This window comes from Manihot esculenta, chromosome 5 (assembly GCF_001659605.2).
Source record: "Manihot esculenta cultivar AM560-2 chromosome 5, M.esculenta_v8, whole genome shotgun sequence".
Taxonomy (NCBI): domain Eukaryota; kingdom Viridiplantae; phylum Streptophyta; class Magnoliopsida; order Malpighiales; family Euphorbiaceae; genus Manihot; species Manihot esculenta.
The window spans coordinates 4,307,358-4,319,510 of NC_035165.2; the positions used below are offsets into that span (position 1 = coordinate 4,307,358).

The 12,153-nt window shown below is 29.6% G+C and overlaps 1 protein-coding gene across 4 annotated transcripts; it reads left to right on the top strand.

Moving 5' to 3' along the window:
• The first annotated feature begins 3,675 nt into the window (after window positions 1-3,675).
• On the top strand, window positions 3,676-10,095 carry LOC110615821. Of its 4 annotated transcripts, none has more exons than XM_021757968.2 (9): window positions 3,676-3,941; window positions 4,303-4,365; window positions 5,278-5,410; window positions 6,080-6,344; window positions 7,043-7,171; window positions 7,258-7,307; window positions 7,938-8,035; window positions 8,122-8,409; window positions 9,330-10,095. In XM_021757968.2, exons 2-9 carry the CDS (start codon window positions 4,312-4,314, stop codon window positions 9,801-9,803), a joined length of 1,491 nt encoding a protein of 496 aa, XP_021613660.1. In that variant the 5' UTR covers window positions 3,676-3,941; window positions 4,303-4,311; the 3' UTR covers window positions 9,804-10,095. The 4 variants fall into 4 exon arrangements, with proteins under 4 accessions (XP_021613660.1, XP_021613662.1, XP_021613663.1 ...); XM_021757970.2 differs by having other exon boundaries at window positions 6,137-6,344; XM_021757971.2 differs by having other exon boundaries at window positions 6,155-6,344.
• The last annotated feature ends 2,058 nt before the right edge of the window (window positions 10,096-12,153 follow it).

Genomic DNA, 12,153 nt, shown 5'->3' on the forward strand with positions numbered 1-12,153 from the left:
AAGTGTCAAATAAATTCATATATTTTTACTATAAGGTCAAAATAAGGTCAATTCAATTTTTTAATCAAATAAATCTATGTATTTTTACTTAAGAGCCAAACAAATAATGATCTAATATATATTTTTAATAATAAAATACATTTTTTTATAATTTGAAATATTACAAGTTTAATATTTTAATTAATAAAAGTAATAGTAAATAATTTTTAAAGATTTTTTATATATAAAATATTTTATTATTAAAAAATTATATTAAAGTCGAGATTTATTGTGCATTTAAACGAAAATATGAGGATTTAATCGATAAAAAAATTAAATTGAATTTACGACCAAAAATATAGAGGTTTAGTCAGCCTTATTTTCAAATAAATATAAAAATTAAAGATTAATTTTTTATTAAAAATTAATAAATACTATAATTAAATTATAATCATCCTTATCTATTTTATTTCGAAACATATCTTTCAATGTAAGCCACCAATTAATCATTTAGTGGTTTATCTATTATGAGTTGACTTTTAATAATATTTATTGTAAAAAAAAAAAAAAACCTCTTTCCACTTTAGTTGAATTATACAAATCCTACTATTTAGGCTATGTATAATTAGTTTATTAATTTTAAAAAATATATTAAAATATTTTTACTGTTTTAAAAATCTACTAATTAGTCTATTTTATTAATTTTACTCATTAAATATTTTACTAATTAGTTTTCATTATTTAAAAAATTTAATTAATTATTTTTTCAGTTTTATAAAAAATTTACTAATTAATCTTTTTATATTAAAAATACATTAAACTTTTTTATAATATTTAACAATAAAATTAATAAGGAGACTAATCAATAGACTAAATATTTTAATATATTTAAAAAATTGAGAGATTAATTAGTAAATTTTTACATAATATAAAAATTAAATAGCAAATTTCTATAAAGAAATTAAGTCCTTATATTATAATAATATTTCAATTAACATAAAAATAGTAACTAATTTTTAAGATACAAAATGAAATTTTTATTATTATAAAATAAAATTATATTAAATAAATACTTATTTAATCCTTAAAAAATACAAAAAATATAATTGAACAAAAAATTAAATTAAACTTATTTAATTTTTAAATAAGAATATAAAAATTTAATTGGACTTACTCTCATTTATTTTCTGTGATGAAAAAAAAAACCTCCCAAATGAGCAGATCTAAAAATAAAGGTGGATAGAATAAATAATTGCCATAATACTGAAAATGAGAGGACTACGCATTATGTATTACATTTTATTAGAACTTATAATGTTTAAAAGTACTCTTTTAAAAAACTATTTTAACTAAAACCTGTTTAAGTTTAATTTGTAACTAATTTATAATATACTAATCAAAAATATTTTTTTACTAATCTTCGTTTACAATACCAAATAAATCCTAAAATATAAATATATATATATTATATAAAAAAAAGAGCACTGAGAAAGACAATGATGAGGATTTTGATACCGTGAGTGGTGTTGGTGGGATTCTGCGGAGATGATGACAAATGAGAGACCACAAACCCTACTTTGGCCGTCGATTGTGGAATATTGGAATCTGATGACCACATCAAAACCACTTCTGACACACTTCCAAATTAGGAACATTTCGCATATTTATGCATGGATGAGCTTCTATTGTTTTCCATTTTTGATTCTCCTCTTCTCGGAGTAAAACTTGTTTCTTTGTCATTTGATTTGATTTTAGTGCTCCCGCAATTTTAATGTTTCCTGATTCCTCAACATTTTAAGGAGATTCTACCATTTACCTCATGGTAAATTGTCTCATTTCACTATTTGAGAATTCCCTAATTAGTTCATCTATACAAATTAACTTTATTTATAATGCTTTGCTGTCTTAATGGCTTTCAATGAATCTTGAAAGAACCAATCGCCTAGTACTAATGATCTAACTAGAACTATAAGCGAGTGTCATCACCAATTGGCCAGATCACTCCATTCTTAATATGCTGCCAAGCATCCTGAAGTCTCCACTAAAGATGAGCTATTGTTATTTTGGATCGGAAAACCTCAGCCCATAAGTTTGGGCATTAAAGCCCAACCAATTTTCCGAGAAAAAACCTTTGTTCAAGAAACTAGGTCCAGAATACAAGCCCCTTGCTAGTTTTTATTTGTGAGCCAATATGTTAAGATCAAGGGCAGCCCTAGATTGGTATGGAATCCCAAACGAAACTCCTGCAAGCCTCCTCAGCTTCAAGGCAAGTATGAGACAATAACTTAGGAGAGATTGGTTTAATTTATGAAAATTAGTTTATAAGTACTGATTATTTATAAGTTATTTAAAATTTTAAATAATTATATATTTAGTTTAAATGTTTATAATTGGCTGATAATCAAAAAATATTAAATAAAATATATAATAAAATTTTAAAATTAAATGAAAATAATACCATGATTTGATAAATTAACTTATAAATTTAGTGCTTATTATCAAAATGAAAAACTGTCCTTTCTAGCTTATTTTTTTCAAGAAAAAAAAAGTCATAAATAAATTTGACATTTAATTTTTCAAATTTATAAATTTAAACAAAATCATCTAGGTAAAACCACCTCTACCCCATTTGATATTAAGATTAGGATAAAAAAATAATTTTCAGAAAAAAATCATTTTAAATGCTGTTGAAGGAAAAATTATTTTTATTATTTTAATGTTCATATAATTAAATTATATTTCAAATAATTTTTAATCAAATTATATTTTCAAACTGTTTTATAAAAAAAATTAAACAATAATGCTAATAAGGAGTATCAAGTAATATATTTATATATCATCAAATCTGACCAAGGGGACCGTACCACCCTCCCGATCTTTCACTTTAATAGTATAAATAATTTTATACTTACATTCTTATAATTCGGCGCCCAGACCAAAAAAAGAAAAAGGTAGTTTTATTTTTTTTTTAAAACAAAAAAATCTAAAAAGCTAGTTTTCTTAAATTTTAAATAATTTTTTTATATGTTGAAATATATAACTTACAGTGCTTTCACCTTTACAATTGAATTTGAAATAGTTTAAATAAAAAAATAATAAAAAAAAAAGCTTAGATTGAACTTATAAGGTGAAATTAGCATTAATCCTTAAGTACTATTGGACCGTTTTCCCTGCGTTTCTGAATCTGCTGAGGTAGGCATCGTAGTCGGGATCGGGAAAACTCTGCAAATAGTGTATTGGGCTAATGGCAAAAATCTGAAATTTCCTTATCAACGGATTTTACCGCTTTGTTTTTTTAAAGAAAAAAAAAATTTTTTTTTTAAATAGAGATCAAAATTTTTAAAAAAATAAAATATAAAACCTCACACATTTAGTAAAATATATTTATCATAAAAATAAGTATGTGAATATAAAAAAAATTCAAATCTTTATAAGTTGATGTATATTTTAATTTAATTTTTTAGAATAGTTTTAATATTGTTTAGTATTGCTTTATTTATATCATATTTTTTAATTTTATTTAAAGGTAATTATTGAAAAAATAATTTTTAATTAATATTTGATAAAACATATTTAAATATTAAATTTCATTAAAAAATAATTATGTATTTAAAATTTTAATATATATATATATATTACTAGCAAACAAAAAGTATAAAATTTTTCTTCCCCGTTTTTTTCACCTTGTTTACAAATTTTACTAGAATAAAAAATAAACATCGGAAGAGAGAAGAACCTTTCAAGAGTTTCTGGAATTTGTAAATTCTTAACTTTCGCGGGGGGAATCTGTCCTATCCATTGCGGCCCAAATCTATTGCAAACCACGCTGTCTTCTATTCTACTTCTCCGCTCACCCTTCGCCGTTAAGATTTCCGATTCTCTCTCTGCCTTCTGAACAAATAATATTTTAAAACCTTTTACGAATTCTCTGATTCGCAATTCTAAACCTGCCCAGTCTCCTGGTAAGGCACTAATCCAACTTTCTAATTCAGGCCTTCGGCTTTCTGAATTTTGTGTAATTTTTTTTTTCAGATTATTCGTTGATTTGTCTTATTTTCATTGCGATATGATTTTACAATTATTTGCGTCCATGGCTCTAGAATCGCCTATATTTTCCGTGTATACATTGGATTTGAACATGCAATGTTGATGGACCATAATACGTCATCATTTTTTTTTTGGCAATTGTTCGGTTATAATAAAAGGAAGCATTGAAGGAGCTTAGTTTTGTTGCTTTTCATGAAATGAAGAAAAGGTTTGTGGGTGTTCGGCATATCCGTTGAAAATCTAATTTGTTCTGCTTTCGTCTGTGTTTGTTTGAAGAAGGTGTCCATGGGAGAAGCTGGACGTCCGAGAACAAGCAGAGAATCAAGCCCCTCATGGACGGTTAGTTTTTATTTATTGTTATTATTTTTTAAAATTATGTGTGTTGTTTCTTTGTAGTAATCAAAATTCTAATGAGTTCATAGATAAATTAGGTAGTTCGAATGTGTAGGAGATTATGATTTTTGTTAAAATAAAACTTGTGGACCTATATGTAATTTGGTAGTTTTCAATTGGTAAAGATGAAAATGAATTTTGCATGACATCAAGAACATTGATGCTTCGTTTGGAATAAATCATTTGCAAGAAATGATTCAAATGAATCCGTGCAGTTTATTCTTTTGAAATATATATATATTTTTTTAAAAAGGTTAAAAAAATTGAATTTCATTCAGAACAGTAGATTATCCTAAGAACGGTTAATACTAGACTCTGGCTAGAGGCTGATTCAAACCTCAAACTGGACCAGACCTGGCCCCGGTCAAACCATGGACTGGCCCGGGTTAACGGTTCATGGGCTCAAAATGACCTTGAAATTATTAGTAGGCTGGTTTGGTTCTCTCTTTTGGTTCTAAAACGATACTGGTGGTCTGGTTTGAATCATATTTAGAAAAAGGTGACATGGTACATGCAGGAAGGTGCCACATGGACCGGATCACTTATAAAATGATACCAGAATTGCCTCAAATCGGAACCTCCATTGAACCAGACCGAACTTGTTCCTGAACCATCTTGAACTGGAAGTGGACCTGGCTGAAACTGCCAGGGCCAGTTCAATTCATTCCCTTTGTCAATTCTGTACTGCTGGAACCGGCCTGGACCAGACTGGTGGCCAGCTGTAGTTGATAGCTTGCTGTAATACATAGCATCAGCAAATGCTTCATTTAATTTAGTTAATCTTTCAGAGAGTTTTCCTTAATTGAAGTAATTATATGAAAAGCTTTACATTTTATATTAGAGCTATTATTTTTTCAGGCACTGAATGATGATCCGTGGAATGATACATTCATTCCTCAACTATTTACAACAGTACCAGCTCTCAATGAAGCTGCATCTTACCTTGCTCAAACAACTTCATTACTAACTCGTTGCTTCTCTGATTATTCTTGTAAGCTTGTTTTACTTAATTGGATACTTCGTTTGTCAACATATGTGCATGCACTCACACATAGGAACAGACACACACACACACACATCAAAATATATTTAATTATGTACTCATCCATCAAAAATTTATTATTTGTATTTTTCTGTTGTTTTGGGATTGCTGACCAAACTGCTTTGAACTGCTAATTATTTTTCCTCTTCTTTGATGCAAAACAGACATCAGTCCAGAACTGCGTACTGTTTGAGCAGTCTAAAATTAGCATAGAAGAAATTGCAGTTACAAAATTGTTCATTATCCTGATAATTTACATGTTCAAGAATGGTTGATGCCAGTTTTTTCCCCTTGCCTTTTGATTACATCGGACTTGCTAATATTCATTCAATCTTCATGTCCATTCCTTTTTTTTGAAATGTGAACTTAGTTGAAGTTATAAAACTAGTATTTCACATCTTGTTATCACCGGTAGGAACAAGCTTTTTAAAGTATAAAAAACCTTCCATATGTTGTAATTATGTAATGGAACTACTGAACTGGAAGAGATCCAAAGTGGTAAATGTCAACTTTCAAGATAGCATTTGTTTGCTTAATCATTATTTTTGGTTATTACTGAAGTTTGCATCACTTGATTAGAATTATTTGGAACTGTTACATTGGGATATTCTTCTATAGATTCTGCGAATTCAATTAGAGATGCACAGGAGTTAGTGACATTTTCTTCTGAACAAGCTGATGAGGAGTATGCAGATGGTGATTTCCCATCTCCAAGTCGAAGGCATTCATTTTTTTCGGAATCATCTACATCTGTGTCTGCCACTGCTCCGCCTCCTATCCATGATGGAATAACAAGAATCCCTTTGGAAGGCCCATCTCAAAATGCTAATGCAGCTGTACCATCAAATCACAGTGGCCAAAATGGCATTTCCCTTTTTCAAGGGTATTGATTCTCTTATTTCTTTTACTACTAATTGGGGATGTCAATGTGAAAATAGATTTCAAAAAATGGGATGTTAGGTACTAAGTCTCCAATTATTATATGTTCAATATTGATAATTATAACTCATAATATGGATAAGTTTCATTTTGTGGAATTTTTGGGTTCTTTGGGAGCAGGGGTTGGGAAAGTTTGGAGATAAACCCTAGGTTCAAACTTAGCAGAGAAAGGGAAACAAAAAAAAATTTTTATTGGGTTGAAGATGCGAGGATTTTGTGGTCCTGATGGCCTGCCAGGCTTTTAAATATTGGTTAACATGTACTGGATCAGTTGATATGAATGGAATCTTTAGTCTTTTGAGGTGGGATAAACCATCACAAAGCAAGTGGATTCACACCATTTGGACTTTTAGTCTAATTTGGGAATATGGATCAAATATGACCAATACATAACAGGTTAAATGGCCTCAATCTCTCTCTCTCTCTCTTTTCTTTTTGGGAGGGTGGGTGGGAATGTTAAATCATGAAGAATCATTTCTTTTTAAAGTTCACAGTAGGACCAGCCAATACAGTTCAATTCTATAAGAATCTTGTTTTTTCTGTAGCATTTCAATATCTGCATCCCTGTTGCTTGCTAATTTGTTGGGCAGGTAGAGTAGTTTCCTTTATCTCTTTTCAACTACTCATGATGATTCCTTTCAGGCTTATTGAGAGAGCACGGAGGACTGTTCGTGGATCTGCCGATGATATAGGATGGATGAAACGCGCTTCAGGGATGCCTCCAGTTGAAGATGGCACTGAAAGGTTTATGGAAATTCTTGATAACATTAGGTATATGAGCATTTCTTTTTCAACTTTAATATGTTATTATAGTTCATTTTTCAGTCAATGATTCTCCTGTTTTTTTGTTCTGTCAGGCATGGTCTGCACAAGTTGCCAAATTCAATGGTTTACTTGTTGGTTCCAGGTAGCAATTATATACTGGATGCTAGGTTTACAATGTGAAAAAGTTATTGTTCATTTTCTGCCAATATCACATGCATTATGATCATCACTGTTGCATCATGAATCCTGCACGTGAGAGTGAGATGCTTTGTATTTAGTTTCATACATGCCTGGGCAAATGTACCTTTTTTCCTGCAGAATTTCTTAAATCATACAAAATAATCATATTAAAGTTTGTTAACAAGTTTTCATCATCTGTTAGCTCAGCATGTCTTCGGGATCTTGAATATTGTATGTATACAAAAACCATTGTTTTGGAGTGACAAAAAGCAACAGCAGCTCTGAAACTAATCTTTTGGCAATATAACAGATTTCTCAATCATTGCTAGAGAGAAATTTTATGTTACAGTGACAACAGCTGTGTAATCAGTGAGCTTACCTATATTGGTATCTTTCTTCAGGAGGCTTCATTAATAAGAGGCCATTTGTTGCCCTCTGTGATTTTACTTAAATGACAAAACCATTTATATTTAAATACTGTATATTGAGAGCGTGGTTTTGCTTTCTGGTTTTCTTGATTCTGTAGTTCTAATTTCCTATTAGTTTTCAGAAACTCAAATGGTTAACGGAATTTTAATTGGTTGTTTTGCAGGTCTTTTCAGTAATCATGGACCACTTTATTTTGTTAATACAAAAATGAGTTTTTCTAAGATGGGCCTAGCCTGTCACATTGCAAAGATTCATAGTGAGGTATCCTTGTGTTTTCTTGGTGATATTCTTCCCTTGTACAATCATGTTCAAAATCCTTTACTAAGCTTGTAATGATCACAAATTAGGCTTCAGTAGAGAAAAATGCCAGAGAGATAAAAGAGTACATCGAGGAAATCTATTGGGGTTCAAATAAACAGGTCATGCTTCTTGGACATAGTAAAGGAGGAATAGATGCAGCTGCTGCTTTATCATTGTATTGGTCTGAATTGAAAGATAAGGTCGCTGGATTGGTATTAGCGCAAAGTCCTTATGGTGGTAGTCCAATAGCTTCAGATATTTTACGTGAAGGACAACTTGGTGATTATGTTAATGTGCGAAGACTTATGGAGATTATAATATGTAAAGTGATTAAGGTATGCCCGATTTTTATTCATTGTCTTTAAAAAATTATCCCCCGGGATTTGTCTTTTGTTTGTTTGAATATTATTTGAGAAATTGCTAAAAGATAATAGACTCGTGATCTTTTTTTAATATAATGAAGACTTACAAAATCAATTTGTGCTTGTTTTTGTTGCAGTTCTCTTGATATGTCTTTTTAGTTTCACCCCTTAAAAATGAGAAATCTTTTCATATATTTGATTTATTTCCCTGTTAGCAATGAAATTTTGTTAGGAAACATGGATTACAATAGCCAACCCTTAGTCTTATTTCCCCTTTTGTCATGGCACTGGCACATGAAATTGTAAAAAGCAACTTAATAAACAATCCATCAAATAGGCTAGTAATGGATATGCTTCATTAATTGCTCAGAAAGTGAATTGTGTAATTACGTAGAACCATGTTTATAATTTAGATAGAATAGTTTAAAGATAAGATCACACAAATATAATTGACTAATTTTATGGAGATGATCTTGTACCGAATGGAGTAAGATAAGATTTATCAAAATTTGAAAGCTTTTATGGAGATGATCTTGGTGCAAATATATTGGATTATTGCTGATCAATGTGTGTATTTAAGCAGCTATCCCTGCAAGTGCTCAAGTTAAAAGTGGTTCATGAGGAGGGATAGAATCAAGGAAGAAAGAAAGAAACAATTACACCTTATGATTTAACAAGTATTGATGCAGATAACATAAAAGGAGAGGTGATTTGAATTGTGGAGTCCAATCGGTCAGGATATGGATTTTGATCAATATTTCTAGGATTTTTTGGGGATTATTTTTAAAAATAATTCCTCTTGTGAGGATTCTTTCCAGTAATATGTTTTTGTTGCGAAATTTATTTTCTTCTCTGTGGAGTTTGCTAATTTTGTGTTATTTGCAATGCTAAAGGGTGATCTACAAGCTTTGGAAGACTTGACTTATGAGAGGAGGAAAGAATTCTTGATGAAACACCATTTGCCAAGAGAACTTCCTGTTGTGTCATTCCACACAGAGGCCGGGGTTAGTCCTGCAGTTCTATCCACATTATCCCATGTTGCTCATGCAGAGTTACCCCTGGTGGGCGAGCCAGCGAAACTACCTGTAGTAATTCCCCTTGGTGCTGCGATGGCTGCATGTGCCCAGCTGCTGCAAATCAGGTATGGCGAGAAGAGCGATGGGCTTGTCACATGTTGTGATGCCGAAGTCCCTGGATCCGTTGTGGTGCGCCCTAAACGCAAATTGGACCATGCTTGGATGGTCTACTCATCATTGAATGACGATTCCTCTGAAGCAAGTGCTTCTCAAGTGTGCGAAGCCTTATTGACGTTGCTTGTGGAAGTTGGACAAAAGAAGGGACATGAACGTGCAATGAAAGACGAGTGAACCTCATGCCATTTATGCCTTTCATCTAATCCTTATGCTACTACTTGTACATCAATAGATAGCCCTTGGTGCCATTTAAACTTGCAAAAATAGAATCCTTAGTCCCCCAAAAATGATAAAATGATAGATGTGCCTTTTTCCTTTGCTTAGCTCTATGTTGACTTGGTTCTGATTCATCTTATAGGGTTTGACGGTATCCTTGTCTTGGGTGAAAATGAATACAGTCTCCTATATACTTCTTGGCTTCAGAAGGTTTAGCTTGTGAAATGCAGATCAAAATATTTAGTGCTTATGATGCTTGTAATTTTTTTAAAATTGCTTTTGATAAGGTATTTGGCCGATTCTATATATGGTTTTAAAAAAAAAACAACTCTTTCAGGATTTGTGGCGGCTCTTTTTAATAATGTTGAATTCAAATATTTAACATGTATTCTCTTTTTTGGTTTAGGAGGTCACTATATTTAACACTTACTTTCTGGTATGGAGGTGGGCATTGAATAAATAGAAAATTAAGTATTTGTGATAATCGAACACATAAATTAATTTGAATACAATTGGTATGATTTATTTTGGTTGGTTGAGTTTTTCTAACGGTTTTTTAATTTTTTAAATTTTATTTTTAATATTTTAAAATTCAATTGAAATATTTTAATTTTGGTTATAGTATTTATTTTCTATATTATCAAAATAATATAATATTATTAATTGGTTCAATTTTATTAAATTTTTATGATTAAAATTAAATTAAATTGAAATATTAAATTTTATAAATTTTAATTAACTAAAAGAAAATATATGATTAAGCATAATCAAATAAAGTTGCATAAACATGTGTGTATCACACTTAAATTTACTTAACGTGTATTAAATAAAAGAATGATCTCCAATCGATTAAATATTAAATGAATTATTCAATCATGTATTAAATAAAAAAATGATTTTCGATCGTACTAAATATTAAATGAATTAACCGATAAATGAGCATATTGATAAATCTTGGTTAAGTACAGTGATATAACTTAACATGAGGGTTGTATGGAGGGAGAACATAAAAGCTGAAGCTATCTTATAAAATTCAATTTTCACATTGTCTTCACTTCATAACTTTCCATTCCACTTTCTTAAACACTTTAAACACTGATCATTACTCTCCTTATTGAATACCCTCACTCTCATACATCCAAATTTGACCCTTCCTCACATAACACGTGTTTTTTATGTTTATGTAGATCTTATAGTTATCATGTAGTAGCACGTAAAGTTAATTTAGCTTTATATTTAAAACTCTAGGTAATTACGTATTCTATTTTAAGTAGCTAAAAAATAATTGATATTTTAAGCATATTTAATATTAAAATTATTAGAAAAAGTGTTAAATAAGTTGTGGTTAAATTATTTTATAAATTTAGTATTTTTTATTTATAAATTATAAAAATATTATAAACAAACAGATTAACTTATGTCTAAATATTATAAGATAGTTTGATTGTCATTTAACTATTAAATTAATTCGTTAAATCGTATTTCTTATATAATTTTTAAAATTATTTCTATAAAATATTGAATATAAATTAAAATTTCAATAATTGAAGTTTAAAAAATATTTTATGAATTGATTGGGGTGATGTAGCGTGATTATATGATAGCTGTACGTAATAATTTCATAAGTCGAGTTTCATTTTATATTTAATATTTTATAAAAGTGAATTTAGGGAGTGGTAGTTTTAGAGAATTAGGCTTAGTTTTTGATTTTGGTTACAATGTGTGTCTATTAGCAAGACAATAATTTTTAAAGATAGTGGGGTGTAATTTGATTATTTTATGAGATTTGGATTTGTAATCTGATTTCATTTAATGGAAAACTAGAAAATCATATGAAGGAAGGAGTTACTTTCTCATATATTTTGAAATAGCCAATAAAAATATCTTATATTATTTGTGCAATTGATTGATTCGATTTAAAAACAAAAGCGAATCAATAAAATTAAATTAAATTGAATAAAGAAATGATGTTTTTTTATTTTTTAAGGAAGGATTATATTAAGTAAAAGATGCCAATAAGGCAATGCAATATTAAATTATTATACCTAAAGGGATTGATCCAGAGTAATTTTCCCAGCTGACCTAGGGGCAATAGCATCAGCATCCCGTTTCGCAGCTAAGCGAGATATATCTGATATTAAACTAGCTATTTGACAAAATACATATTTCTCATCCACTGAATCAATAACATTTTTGGCATCTTTCTTAATGATGACAAAACTAAAATGTTCTGTCCTTGCAAGAACAACTTCTCTGTATTCTAAAAATTCCAGAGTTGTTGGATCCATAACTCTTGAAAAAAACTTTA